The 14,901-nt window shown below is 52.6% G+C and overlaps 1 protein-coding gene across 9 annotated transcripts in view; it reads right to left on the bottom strand.

Annotated features, from left to right (window-relative positions):
- The window catches only part of DENND2B (DENN domain containing 2B), a 178,466-nt gene that overhangs the window by 8,524 nt on the left and 155,041 nt on the right, over positions 1-14,901 (bottom strand). For all 9 annotated transcript variants that reach the window (XM_086678036.1, XM_086678039.1, XM_086678035.1 and 6 more), the window contains 10 exons: positions 13,423-13,574; positions 11,697-11,912; positions 10,624-10,720; positions 9,982-10,026; positions 8,800-8,984; positions 7,623-7,732; positions 7,338-7,407; positions 4,525-4,602; positions 3,830-3,970; positions 9-157 (listed from right to left, as the gene is read on the bottom strand). In XM_086678036.1, the coding sequence (XP_086534162.1) occupies positions 9-157; positions 3,830-3,970; positions 4,525-4,602; positions 7,338-7,407; positions 7,623-7,732; positions 8,800-8,984; positions 9,982-10,026; positions 10,624-10,720; positions 11,697-11,912; positions 13,423-13,574 (1,243 nt within the window). The remainder of the gene's footprint in view (positions 1-8; positions 158-3,829; positions 3,971-4,524; positions 4,603-7,337; positions 7,408-7,622; positions 7,733-8,799; positions 8,985-9,981; positions 10,027-10,623; positions 10,721-11,696; positions 11,913-13,422; positions 13,575-14,901) is intronic.

Genomic DNA, 14,901 nt, shown 5'->3' with positions numbered 1-14,901 from the left:
GGCCCTACCTGAGCTTATCTGCCACAAAAATGACCCGACGCTCCAGCAGCAGCGAGGCAAAGATTCGGATGAGCTGGCGCACACTGAGACAGGTGAAGAGGCACTCAAAGTCCACATGCTCCAGCCGGGAGTCCATGGGCCGCCGCAGCTCTAACACCTGCAGGAGAGCAAGGGGGAAAGTGGGTCTAGGCAGGCCAGGTGGGTGTCACGCCGGGTCCTATACAAAGTGACAGGCTGGAGGTTTCTTTCCCCCACCTTCCCTTTTCCAGGTCTCTAATCTACCCCACCATGCAGTAAGACCCAGTCTCTGTCTCCTCTCAGACCACAGTACTTAGACACCTATCCTCTGAGCACTGGGGCAAACTGGATGATGAAGGAGGCTCCAGAAGGAAGGAGTTGATGGGCCATCCATCAGGCTCTCAAGAAAAGGAGGAGAGGTGACTATTCTTACAGATAAGGAGAATGACGGGACCACACAGCTTTATCTGTGGGGTACCCCCCGCCCCCTTGTCCATCTCCCCAAACAAAGGTCTTGGCATCCACGCTGACCAGCCCCACAACCAATCGCTGCTCCCCAGGCCCTAGGAAGAGCAGCATCTCTGTATCCCTGACTGCCACCTCTTGAAAGCCAATGCTAGTGTCCTTGTTGTCATGTCCTCTCCCTTTCCTGTTAGAGTTTCCTTCCAGAGGTCATGTTTGTCCTACCATTCTGGCCTCTATCTCTGCCAGCCTGTCTAATCTCTGTGCCAGTGACAAGGAAAACACAAGGAAAGGGCTGGCTATTCCACAACAGTGCCAGGAAGCAGGACTTTCTGTATCTGGGCCAGACCTAGCTGTCCTCCCTCCAGGGTGCTGCAAGGCCACTCCCAAGGTCACTGCTGTGGCACAGAAAGCCACTTCCCTGAGGGCAATCCAAAGGGTGAAGGATAGCAATTGACCCTAGCTGTGAGAGCAGGAGAAACTGCTGATGCCCAGGCCATGCCAAAGCAGCTGTCACAGGGGCCTGCAGAGTCTCCTCAGTCTCTCAGCGCATGCAGGCAGCAAGGAGGTGCAGACCTCCTGATAAGCAGGGTGAAAAATGAATTCCCTCTTAGATCCCCTTTAGAGCCCCATATCATCTCATGTATTTCTCAGGGTCTAAGCAAGGGAAGTTCAAAGTCCTAGCTCAGTACTCATCTCTCCAGGTCCCAGAGACCTGGCACAAGCTGCCCTAGCGATGGGTGCATGCTATCTTTCCCACCGGAGGGTGAACTCCCAGAAGGCCCAGTGGTGAGCACGATGCCGCGCACACACAAGGAATCCCATACCACAGTTTCCCCAGAGGCCCCCGCACCCCACTTGTGCTTGCCCCACCCCAGAAGTCACAGTGACGCTCTCCCACGCCGCTCCACCCCCGGGAGTCTGCGTGCAGTCCAGCAGGCTCTGCTCTGCAGCGCAGCTTCACACTCCCACTACCCCCAGGGGTCCCTCCAGGGTGTGAGAATGCACAAAAGCAGCTCATGGGGCCTGGGCCTCCTCTCACTCACCCCTGCCCTCGAGGGTCACAGTCCAGCGGGGCTGACTGAGTCTAAACAACCACAGCTGTGAGATTGGTGTCAGAACGGAGGAAGCTACGCTTCACATCTGTACGGGGGTCCAGAGGTCCCAGAGGAAGGGCGAGACCCCAGCTGAGACAGGAAGGGGTCAGGGCAGTGGCTCAGAGCACAAGATACTTCACTTGGGCCGTCTAATGAGCGAAGGGAAGAGTGTTCAAGGCAAAAGGAAGCAGGGTTCAGAGACAGTAAGCAATTCAAGTCAGAGTGCTGAGAAATGAGGCTGGTGAGGGTGGGGCCATCCCAAAGGGCTCCAGGCAGGCTGCTGGGATCTCCCATCAGGGCAAGGCTGGCCATCTTGCGCCAGACCCCTCAAGAAGCCTAAAGTCCCTCCAAACGAGGGTGGTTGAAAGGAGGCCAAGAGAAAGCCCTGAAATGGCATTTGCGCCACCGGCAGTACCCTGTGTTTCTACAGTCAGACCCTCTCCCACTCTGCAGCAACTAAGCCATTTCTTCTTCCCTCTGCTAGAACCCAGCACCCGCCTCTCACTCTCAAATGGCCTTCTTTTCCATTTTGAGAAAACTGAAGCCGCCAGAGGATAATCCAAAATCTATGAGCCATGGCCCTTCCTGCCAACCCACAAGGAAGTGCCTATTTCTCCTAATGAAAGTCAGTCCCTCCCCGGATCCCACAGCCCTGCCACCTCCTGGGCGACAGAGGGTCCTCTCCCTCCCTGCTTCTTTCACCTCTGCCTCAGCTGGGCCATTCCCACCAGCCTCAAGACAACCATCTGGAGCCCCCTTTCAACCACTGACTGTCCCCTTCCCTAGTTCTCTTCATCACCAAGCGTCTTGAAGAGATGGCCACGCAGTCTATTCCCACTTTCTCACTCCAATTCACTTCTCTACTCACTCCACTCAGGCGTCTGGGTCCCTGGCCCTGGTTCCACTGAAATCCACTCTTGTCATTGCCATTCCTCATGGCATCTTGCCATTCCTCACCCTGACCTCACCTGATCACCCCTTCCTTCTGGAGATGCCCCCTTCTTGGCTTCCAAGCCACGGCCTGCTATTCTTCCTGTCTTCTCACTCCTGAGGGTGGCTACTCTTCCGCTGCAGGACCCCTAAATGTTGGAGTTCCCCAGGTCTGAGGAGGATCTTCTCTCGGGTGCCTCACAGGTATCTTAAACAACACGTACAAGATCCACTTCCTCCTCTTCCTCTTCAGAGCCTGCTCCCCCTACAGGCAGCACTCCATCATCTACCCTGTCACTCAAGCGAGAAAGCTGGGAGTTAGCCTTAAAATCTCCCTAACATTTATTTCCACTCAAACTGTTCCTAATTCTAAAACACATCTCAACTCCACCTACTTCTCCTCATTTTTCTACCACACCTTAATCCTAGCTACTATCATCTCTTGCCTGTAATGCTATACAGGAGCTTAGCTGGTCTCCCTGTTTTCACTCCCATCCATTATCTCCATAGCAGCCAGAGTGAGCTTTTAAAAGAACATCTCAGATCTTATAACCCTGCTTTAGATGACATCCAAAATCCTCACCTTGGCCTAGCAGGCACACTGTGACGTGGCCCTTGCTTCCTATCACACCCTGCTCACCACCCTTTAGACCATCTCGACCTGTTTTCAGTTCCTTATCACTTTCCCAACATAAGCCTTTGCCCGCGCCGTTCCCTCTCTACCTGGAATAACCTCCCATCCACACCCTTCTCTTTCAGTCTCCCTCCTCCACTTCATTTAGCTGACTCTACTCACCTTAGTCGCTTCTTCAGAGGAGGCCTTCCCTAGCCCCCCAAACCTAAAGCAGATCCCCTGTTACACACTCTCACTCCTGTGCTTGCACTTGGCACTTAACACTTTAGAAACTGTCTATTTAAACGTGTGTGTATGTATTTACTATTGGTCTCTCCCACTAGATTACAAACCCCACAAGCTCAGAGCTGTGTCCCACGTCAACTTCATGACTGCTCCCAGGTGTGGCGCGATCCCTGACTGTGAGAGAACATTACCAGGAAATCCCTGATGAATGAATTAAAGGAGGGCAGGTGGAATGCAGTGGAGTCCAAGCAGGTCAGGGAAGGCCCCCTTGCAGCTGCAGGGAGTTGGGCCCCAATTACAGTTCTGTCATTCACTTCTCCAGTCCCTACTGATTAGGTGCACACACATGGAGAGCAAGGAAGGGGCCATGCTCTGCCCCTCCTGGGGACTGCAGCATTGGCTCAGCAGGCCTTGCTCCAGCCCCCATCCATCGTGTGAAAGAAGAGGCAGCAGAAATCCCTACCTCATTGCCAGCACCTGGAAGAAATGTCTTCACTTTGATGGTCTTCCCCGGGGCAGGGAAGGGCGACTCCATGAGACTTCTCATGAAGGGATAGACCAAGGCGGCAGAGATCCCACGCCGGCGCTCCACCTCATCGAGGACCTGTGCCCACCACCAGCAGTCCAAAAAGGAAGGGTATCAGGGCACTGCCCTTTCCCTACCTCCTGGGCAGAGAAGAGGGTGGCCTGGCATCTGACCAGCTGGGGCCAAAAGCTGGGGGACAGGAGGACTGTCTCACCAGCAGATTTACACTCTACCCTTCCTGCTTCCCTTGCACTCAATGACTGCTCTGCTCATTAACTCATCCTTGCCTGACACCCAGGAGCTGGGCAAAGGAAACACCACTTGGGAGTTGGGTCCCTGGGCACTTTGCTTCCCCAAGGACTCTGGCTCTTCCCATGGCCTAGGGACAGCTATGACACTGGCAGACCAGGCTGGTAGAAGGAGCTGGGGAGATGCCAGCTGGACAGCTGGGAAGTCAGGCTTGAGAACAGGAAGGAGTCAGAGAGCCTGCTCTATTGCTCTTGCATTCTCTTTCTCTCGAGCTCACTCACTCACACACACAGGTGGTTTTCTCATCTAAGCTGGCTGCTGATACTCCTAAGGGAGCTGTCCGCTGGGGGAAAGGGGAGGGAAGTAAGCCGGAGCCCTCTTACCTTGGAAAACAAGCCGAAGCAGCCAAGGCGGCTGATGACACAGTATACTTCTGGCAGCCGAGGCCCTTTCCCACTTGGCTGGGTCGGGACGAGGCAGAGGAGAGAGAGACAGATACAGAGAATGCATGATGACCACATCTGGCTGCTTTTCCTTGGGAACTGAAGACTAAGGACTGCTCTCCTAGTGGAAGACTCTAAGACCCCACTAAACCTCTACTCAACCAGGCCCCAGGTCTGGAAAGGCTGACACTCTTGGGGGGCAGGCTTCAGCCTCTGCTGGGTCTTCCAGCCCAAGGTGCCAGACTCCTGCTAAGCTCCTTCCAGGAGGACACGGACAGAGACTGGCAAAGGATTAAGCAGTATGGCAGAAGCTTTAGGGTGACTCATAGATTTACATCTCTAAGGCTGGGAATCCAGAGGATGCAATGATAACGAGAGGGACTTGTGTACATTCTTAGGAGCAAGCCGTGTAGTCCTCTGTGGCTCACAGGGGACATTCTAAAACATTCCTATTCTAGATTCCCCTTTCCTTCCTTCCTTGATCCACCCCATTCTAGTAAGGCAAACTGAAAATAGTAAAGTACTATTTACTGAATATTTACCATATGTGAATCCTGGGCTTGGTACCTGACAATACCTTGTGACTCAGGCACTATCATCTGCATTTTATAGATGAGTAAACTGAGTTACAAAAATATTAAGCCATTGCCCAAGGGCATGCATCTAAAAGTCATGGAGCCAGGAGTCTCTTTTGGCCTCTGATTTGCTGTCTTATCTCTAAAGCATGCTGCCTTCTGACAGGATAGAAGGGAAAGGGACACAAAGACACAATAGAGGTATGCTACCAGCGGTGAACGAAGGAAAAAGGAGACTGAAAAGGTGACTGGCTGGAGGAGATGTGCATTAAGGAGACCCCAAATGCAGGCTAGGATGAGTCCACAGGAGTCTACTTCTCCAGCCAGGGGCTGGCAGGACTCTGTGGCTGCCTCTGGCTCAGAGGCCTGAGTGCCTGGCAAGGCCAAGTAGGGAGGGAGCAGAGCAGCAGGTGCTGGCCCCTCATGCAGGCTGCTAAGCAAATGCAGATGGGTCTATTTCAGTTTCCAAACCTGCTGGCCACACGTCACAGATCTAAAGAGAAGGCAGAATCTGTTTTTGTCCATATTAGGCCTGAAACTCACTCCTCTCTCTTTCCCTCTCCCCCGCCTCCCCTAAAGCCCCAAGTGATTAAATCAAGTATGTGGGATTTGGGTTAGAATCATTGTGTCCAATCTACAGGAATGCCGAGCTAGTGCCAGCCCCCTTGGCAGGGACCCAGCCCAGGCCCTCTCTGAGCACGCCAGGACAAACACGCTCTTCCCTGGGGGCAGCAGGCCCGCTGCAAAGGAGAGGCTCTGCTCCATCACTATTCCTGCAAAGGCAGCCTTTGGAACATTCCTCTCCAGGCCCAGGTGAACCTGGGGCATGCTGGACTCTGCCTGGCTCCCCACCTGGCATCCACACTGCTCCACATTCCCTTAGCCCTACTCACTGGGCATTCAATATTCAAATATCCCTTCCCCCCGGACTACCCTTTGGGGTGATCCAAGAATATCAGACTTGGTATTCAAGAACTTAGGGTCAATCCTGGCTCTGTCTCTCACTGGCTGTGTGACCCTGGGCAAGTCATTCCATTTCTTAATCTATAGAACTGACATAATAATACCTCATGGACTATTAAAAGGATCAAAAAAGATGACATACTTAAAGCATCTAGCCTGGAACATAATAGGTCCTAAATAATAATTCATTCCCTTTGTCTTCCCTTCTATGTTGAAAGTTCTACTTCCTCTACTAGACTATCTAAAATTCCTTGAGGATTGGGTTGGATTCATGTCTAACTCATCTTTTTGTGCCTTTAACATGCTGCCTGACCCTCAACAGGAGTATGGTACGTGTTTCGGAATGAATGAATGAATGAATGACCCAGAATCCATCGTTTGGGGTCCCTCCTATACATTACCTTTGCCTAGGACTGGCATCTAGTGAGTCCTGCCCCTGGACTGGCATCTAGTGAGTCCTTGTCCCACTAAGGCATGGGGACCCTTAAACACTGCTGACACCCCAAACCAACAACATCCCTAGTGAACTTCAGGGAGGAGTGTAACAGGACTCTCTTTACCTTACCTCAGTTTATTTCTCAGAACTACGAGAAGGGGTTTGGGGAAGGGCTTCTCTCTATATAACATGGCTTATATTTTCAAAACCTTCCCTTTCTCCTGTGTTCAAGGCATCTCTCCCAGAATCCCAGGGAAGGTACTGCTCTGTCCCTCCTCAGCCTCCAACACTATCAGACCACAGACAGGATTCTTCCTCACATCAGGCTGGCCAGTATGGGCATGAGGAAGGTTGTCCTCCACCCCTGTCTGATGCACACACATACTGCTGAAGTGATATGATCCTTCAATCTAGCATCAGCAATCAGAGCCCAGAAGCCCGAGGGAAATGAATGAGAAGAAAAGTGTAGGAAAGTTAAAAACATATGACAGCCCAGTAGAAGGTGATTCACTCTCTCCTCTTATTGCAGATTATCTTAGATCCTGGGGCCTGATCAAAGGGGTCATTCTGAGTCCTGCCATCCCAGGAGTGCCTCCTCCTTGTGAGTGTGTGAGACCGTGTGTGTGTGTGTGTGCACATGTGCTCTGCGGTGGCATCATGGAGCATACGAGGAAGCAGAATGTAGGCTCTCATACAAGCTAGAGTTGAAGAAGATGCATGCACACACACTTATACACACATGTGGCCCAGCCCCACAAGGACTGAATGGCCCTACTCACCAGTAAGCGCCTGCAGTAGCCAAAGCGTCTGCTGCCATCTTCCCCAGTCAGCATGAAAGAGAAAGTCTCACTGGAATAGGGAGGGGTCTGGCATCAGGGAAGCATCAGAGGACCCAGGAAATAGCACCCAAGAAGAGGGAATGCCCTCCCAAGGAGGGGTGAAGGGCTAGGTTGCTGTAAAAGAGCAGGCTGGGACTTGGGTGTGCCCCATGCAGTTGCCCCTGCTATGGAGGTAAAGGAGATTCTGCCCCCTCCTGCCTCCAGCCAGACCAGGCCAGGCCTCACCTGCTATACTCTGACACAGGAAGCCAGTCCTTGGCATCAGGGAAACAAAACTGGGGAATGGCCTTGAGCCTCTCCTCTGCCTCCCGCATCTGCTTGGTGGGTCGGTCCAGCTATGGGGAGAGAAATATAGGGAGAGATAGACAAGAGAAGATGTGGATCCTGGAGGTGGTGGGGGGTGGCTGAGAAGCGTCTCCTCCCCTGAGAGCTCTAGATGGCATCCTACCAACTGGCATGCTTCTGCTTCTCAGCAATCCTGTTCCCATTCCCGATTCTTACAGCGAGGTCTGGGTGTGGGCTGAGTCATCATTTATTCATTCAATATGTGCCAAATGAGCGCTTTTCTGTGGCACCTGGCCCTGTGTCATGCTCTGGGGCTACCGATGGAAAACAACATGGGCAAGGTCCCTGTCCCTGCACATTCTAGTCAGGAGGGTGAGATACTCAACAACAAAATTTCAGAGGGTGCTGCAAAGGAAATAAATAGGGAGATATGACAGACAGAACCAGGCAGGGGAAGGGATATCTTAGGTATTTGGAAAGATCTCCTGGAAGAGGTACTATATGGGCAGAGAATGAGGAATGAAAAAGAGCTGGCAGCCATGTGCAGAGCTGAAGAAAGAACATTCCAGGCAGAGGCAGAGAGAAAGGAGGCCAGGTTGGCTGGCTGGTGATGGGCAGAGAAGGTGTGGTAAGAGGGAAGGTAGGTAGGGGATGGGGAGGGACAACTCATTGGTACAGGATTTCTTTTTGAGGTGATAAAAATGTTCTAATTGTACAACTCTGAATATACTAAAAGTCATTGAACTGTATACTTTAACTGGCTGAATTATACAGTATGTGAATTAGGTCTCAATAAAATGGTTTAAAAAAAAAAGAAAATAGTAGAAGTACCTGGGGGCCCTTCCTCAGGCCCTCTGCCAACCTTATAAAAAATTTGGATTTCATTCTAAGCATACTGGGAGGTGTTCTCTCCATCCTCATGCTCTGAACAAGCACTGACCCAAACCCACACCCCCTGAAGCCCTCTGTTCCCTGCTGGCTAGCAGGATCTATGCTCAGGGCTGTCACAGTGAGGGGAGTGACTGCAGCAGGACCAGGATCTTTCTTGCTGCACAGATGGGCCAGGAAGACAGAAGGTGCTAGAGGAGGGGATGGGAGGAGGGAGAGATGGCCTCACCTTGGGAAACTGGTAGGAGACTTCAGGGAGGTAGGTGTTTCGAGATGGCTTCTTCTTGAGGGACACCACCACAAAGTACTCAAAAAGCTCCCGCTCTTGCCACTCGAGCAGTTCCAGCTCCAGGGTCCGATAGCTGGGCGCACGCTTCAGCATCGACTGGATGTGGACTAGGCGCTGTGTGTGGGCTGGGGGCAGGTCACAGGTCAGGGGACAGGCAGGCTGGACCCTCACAGATTCCACATCAGCCTCCCTCTCAGGCTCTGCCTCTGTGGACCACCTCTAAGTGCGGGAGCCTGGTCTGATGCCCTGTCCAGGCAGGTTTTGGGGGAGAAGTGGCAGGAGCAATGTATCTACGCCTGTGCAAAGGCCCTACCCTGCCTCAGGGAGCTACTACTGGAGCCTCTGGAGGCTGGGCTGGGGCTGGCAAGACTGCTTGAGCCCAGCAAACCCAGGCATGTATCACTGCGCCTACCTACCTCTGCCTAGTGTCAACATGAGAAAACGTGGACCTCCATGGAGGCTTCATCCTGGACCCCTCTCAAGAGTCCTTGGACCTGGACCCTTTGTCCCAGTTTCCTGACCCAAAGTCCACTTGCCCACATGCCTGTGGGAACCAGTAGAGAAGGGAAGGAAGGAGCTAGGTTCCACATACTATAACCATCCAGGAAAGTCTAGGCAGGTTTCCCAGTAGAGAAAGAACAGACATTTGTCCAAGGCTTCTGGAACAGGAAGTTCCCAAAACCTTTTCAGGGAGGTGGCAGGCCTCCTCTCTATGGATATGGGGGGTGAGTGGCTTTGGGGCCTCCAGAGGACCAGTTTTCCTCAGACCGTGGCACGTTTCTTAAGCCAGAAGAGGTACTTGCAATCTTCTAAACCCACCTCTAAACCTCCAGATTTGCAGCATTTACCAGGCAAATCTAGCACCTAACCCTCGGGGATGACATCTTGTGGAAGTCCAGGTGAAGGGGGCTGTCTGAGTTCAACTTGGCAGGGCTGCCTTGCACGCAGTAGGAGAGGCTCCCCTATAGTTCCTTGCTCTGTTGGCTGCTATCCTGCCTGCCTGTTGCCTCTCCAAAGCAGGCCAAATGGGGACGTTGGAAATATATGTGTAGAGGGAGGGGGGCGAGTCCCTACAGAGAGGGCTGGGAAGGGGTTCCGTGTTCTTGGGGAGCCACACCTCACCTTTGAACCTGTCGTCAGAGTCGCTCTCGCTCTCACTATTCTCATCTGGAAAAGTAACAGCAGGAGTGCACGCTTGCTGAGCCACCGCCCCACAGCCAATGTTCTCCATGCCCCCCTCCCAGCTATCCTCACAAGGGATGGATCATACCTAGTCTGGGCTTCTATGGGCCCAGGGTCCCCTGAGTTCAAACTGAAGGTGCTAACTGCTATACAAACCCCTCTCCACCCAGTCCTGATCTGGGGAAAGCTGCTGAAGGCCTGAGCTGGAGGCTGAACCAGAAGAGAGGCCTATAGGTCTGGAACACAGGGCTTGCCTCCAGGACGCGAAGATTTGAAATGGGCAACAGACCACAGAGCTCTATAAGCCCGGCCTTTCCTTTTGCCAGAAGCAGATTCCCACACCCACCTCCCTAATCAGGGCCGTGCAGTCCAAAGCCTGAACTAACCCATCCCATGGCTTCCTTCCCTCTTTGGCCCTCCCCTTCTATGTGCTACTTCTTGGCAGGACTCTACCCTCCTAGAAGGCAGCAGAATCCTGTGATCAGCTCAAAGAAGGGTAAATTGAGGCAAGTCCGTGCCTCTCCCCATTCCTAACGTCCAAGGGCCCCAGATACCTGAACCAGCTCAGATATCAAGGCCTACCTCTCAGTGATGCTGTCTCAATGCTGGACATAGACAGCTTTTTTAACCTCTTCTTTCCCCTCTTGGCGTTGTAGATGGAGTTAATTCTTTGGACAAGCTGGGTGAGAAAAGCAGGGAGGGTGAGGTAACCCTGGTGAGGTAACCAGTTGCCCCTACTTCCAAGAAGGCTGATAAGTAGCCCATTCATTCCCTCAGGTGCAAGCTTTCTGCCCTCCTGACACTGGGCCCGGTCCTGGTCTCCCTGCTGCACTGACCCTGAGTGCAGACTGTCTGGTTGCTCTTTACCTCATCCCCTAACTGGTCTCCTGCCCCAATGTGCAACGATGTTAAACTTAGCTCCCTAGAGGAAGGAACTGTGATCAAACTAGACAGGATGGGAGCTTCTGGGTCCCCAGAGTCACTGAACCAAAGGAGACAAAGAGCTCCTCAGACATAATAACAGGAACAAAGATTCGAGCCTTTCCCTCTAGGCTATAACCTGGGGCCCTGACAGGAAGGAGCTAAATTCCCAATATACCCAAGCATTGTTTGCAAGCTAAAAATACCATTTGGCTAAATCCTGCAACTTTGGGCTGGGGATTTGGGTCTGACTGCCTGTGTGTGCAAATCATTGCTGAAAACTCTCAATTCTGAGAGTCAGAGAAAGGAAGACTCATGTTTGAGTCCTAGGTCCTTCAAAGCCTGGAAGTGTTTAATGTGTGCAGAGATCTCCAAATGCACACCCCACACTCACTAATGGGGAGTCTCCTAAAGGACTGGCTTCCATTCATTCAATGGCATAGAGTGCTCCCTGGGGGAGAGGCTAGCCTGTCCTTGCCCTAATATCTGTGCACTCATTCATTACTCATTAATGCATCTTTGGTAATAAGAGAGAGAATTAACCAGATGAAAGAGAAAGGGCCAGTGTGAGGACCCAGAATTTATTCAAGGAGAATTGAGGAAGTAGCCCCAGATTAGGGAGGGAAGGAAGGAAGGAAGGAAGGGAGGGAGGGAGGGAGGGAGGGAGGGAGGGAAGAGCTGCCCACCTGCCCACCCACCTGCCCAGCCCCGGTTGGCTCCTCTGGGGAGGCTACCTTGGGAATGCGGCGGGCCCTTCGGCTGGACAGCAGCTCACTTGTGGTGCTGAGGCTGTCCTCATTAAGGCTAGAGGGTGAAGACGGCAGGCTCAGCTGAGCTAGCAGCAGCATGTCGTCATGGCTGTGCCTTTTCGGTAATCGTGGCAGCCGGTGGCTCTTCCTTTCTGACCAGTTCCCACTGCGCAGGGACTGGCTGTTGGGTTTCAGGGACAGCTGGCATGGGAGAGAAGACATGGGAGAGGGGTTCACCACATGCCTTGGCTGGCATCCCTGGCTCCCCCGAATCCCATCCTGGAATTTCCCTCTGCCTGGGTTTCCTCTTTTAAGACCTCAGCTGCTAATCAGCAGGTCAGGGCTAGATTAGATACATGCTTCTACAAAGGAAGCTGAACCACCTCTGCCAGAAAAAAAGAAAGCAGAGGCTAAGAAAACTGGGCTCTCATCTGAGTGAAAAGATAAGGCCAAGCAGGAATTCTGGGGGCTCCTTGTGAGCTTCGGGGCAAGGCTTAGACTTTGCTCATTATTCAGCCTGGCTGATGGAGCTAGTCTCCCCCCACCCCAACCTCCCACCAACCCCGAGCCCCCAATCCAGCCCTAAAAGGCTTCTTTAGCAGGAGCCATAATCCACATGACAGCCTGGTCCTGCTTACTTCTTCCAAGAAAAACAGAAGGGCTCTGGGCTCTCACTATCTATCAAAGCCTGGCAAGGTGGGCCTCATAGCCAGTTGCCTTCACCCAGCTGCCCCTCCCTGGCCCTGATCTACTCTCTCCATCTAGACCAACACTCCTCCCAACAGGGCACCTTACTCTTCGCAGACCCAGCTCACTGCTAGAAAGGCAGCACCCCTGCCAACTCGGCCTGCCTCCTACCCACTGTCTGCATCTGGAATTCCCTCTCATCACTCTTCAGTTAAGTCCTCCTTCCTCCCATCCCCCAAGGCCCTCTTCCCACCCAACCAGTCTGGCAACATAAGTTCAGTGGAAGCCTGTTTGAATACAGCACATTAGAAAGGTGACTCTTGTATAAAAATGATTACATCTTCCAAAACCAGAAGAAATTTCTGTATTCTCTAGCCAATGTTACAAAATATCCAGGTCCCTCCATTTGCAAAGAAAATTCGAATTGCCTGGGTAGGTCCATTCTCCTGCTTCCTGTCCACCCCAGGTAAGGCCAGAATGAGCTAGAGTCTAAGGGCCTCCTTTGACTCCATCTTTTTTCTCTTTCTGCCTTCTATCAGTCCTTAAAGATTCATTCTTATTTCCTCCAACACAAGTGGCTCAAGGTCTGGTAGACACGCGTCTAGCTCTCCAAATCTGGTTCTTGGGCCTATGCCTGGCCCCCAAATGCCAGTACTGAGATCATTTCTGCCAGAGCTGCAGAATATCAGGACTCCAACCAGGGCCCCCATCTTTCTGTTACCCACAGAAGGGGAGCAGGAACAATGCTAAGACAGGAGGCGGCAGAGGCTCATGCCTTGGTGTTGCAGCTCAGAGCTCAAGCAGTGAAGGGAAGAGCATGGGGCAGGGTGCCCCAAGGGCATGCCTCACTTCCCCGTGAGGATTCTGACATGACATTAGTCCCTGCATGCAGAGGCCTTTCCTGAGGTCACCTCCTTTGTCAAGCACTATGAGGGAAAGAGCGTGAGTGGAAGTGGGCCCAAACCCTGGTGGGACAGGCCTCTCCTGTGGCCCTCGCGCTGGCTCAAGTCAGGGCTGCAGTTACCTGAGTGGGTGGGTTGTTGTACTTCCTGTCCTGAGGACCCCACATCCTGTGCAAAGAGTCCAAGGAGTTTTCAGACAGTTGCTGGGATTTTCGTCCTGCTCTTCGGCTCTTTAAGTCCACATCCTCGTATGGATTCTCCTTGGGTAGATCTCCTGCAGAGGGGGAGAAGTTAGAGACGGGGAGAAGGGAAGGAGGAAACACATGCACTCACAAATAAACAAGCAGAATTCCTGTGAACCAAAGAGAATGGCTTCTGCCTGGCCCTTTAGCCCATGAGTCACACAGCTGCCCGTCTGCAGTGGGGAGGCTACAAACAGATCCCGGCTCCAAAACCAGAAGCGAACCCCCCCCACCCCCACCCCCACTTCAGCTCAGCCTTGTCTGGCCTCTGCTTTATAAATTCAGAGATTGCACAAGACTGGCTCAGCTACCCCTGCCTGCACCCAGCCAGAGGACAAAGCCAACACCAGGCGTCGTTCCTTGGCTCCAGTTCCTCTGCCGTGAAAGCCCCAGAGATATACAGTTCAAGGTAGGAAAGGCTTTCAGAGGTCACCAGGCTGTCCCATTAGCAATGCTCCCTGAAGACCACTCTGCGGGATGGGCATGGAGGAACACTGATGAACTACAAGGAGCAAGGCGCTCCCAGGCTTCCCTCTCAATCACTCTACCATGCACCGCTCTTTCAGGGCAGGTCTACCATCCGGTCCACAGATAACCCCCACACCAGAACACTGTCAGTCAAGTAGTGAGATTTCGGTAACGATCTGCTCAACGTACTGCTCTCATTACAGTGTCACTCTAATTCCTCTACTGCTGACCTGGAAAAACAGATTGATCTTCACTCCCCTTTTGGAATAAGCCCTCCTGCTATGACATAGGGAGGTGTGAAAGGCCTGACAACAGCCTGGGCCTAGGGGTGAGGGTGGGGAGTTTTTGCTTTTCAGGACCAATTCTTAAAACCCTGGCAGTAGGCACTGTACTGTCACTACGAGCAAACCTCGGGAAGTTGTCAGCACAGTCCCTGCCCATAAAAGCAACTCCTACCCATAGCCATACCTGCCTACCTCTTTCCCTACAACCATACCTGGACGTTGCTACACTCCAATAACATCATGAGCCAGGTCAGTCCTGGCTCAAGCCTGCAACGGATCTGTGGGCACTGTGAGTGAATACAGCCCTCTGCTCCTCTTTTCCTTGTCTTTCCATATCCTCCCTGCCACATCAATGCCCCTGTCTGGGACGTGGGACCTAGGCACCAGTGACCAGCATTAGGCTGTGCTGGGGGTAGCATACATGAAGAGAACAGGCCTCACTCCTCTTTTCCCTGGTCAGCACCAGAATGGAGCCTAGTGACTGCTGAGCCCTGCAGATGCCTGGATGTGCCTCACACCCGGGAGGAGTTCAAATACCACTTCTCAGGGAGCAGGCAGAATAAAGAGCCATATGATTAGAAACAAGGCCACTGACAGTGTAAGCTTT

Source organism: Puma concolor, chromosome D1 (assembly GCF_028749965.1).
Source record: "Puma concolor isolate L17-30 chromosome D1, mPumCon1.1.hap2, whole genome shotgun sequence".
Classification (NCBI taxonomy): Eukaryota; Metazoa; Chordata; class Mammalia; order Carnivora; family Felidae; genus Puma; species Puma concolor.
Note: the sequence above shows the minus strand (reverse complement) of the source record. Positions and strands in the feature narration are given on the sequence as shown.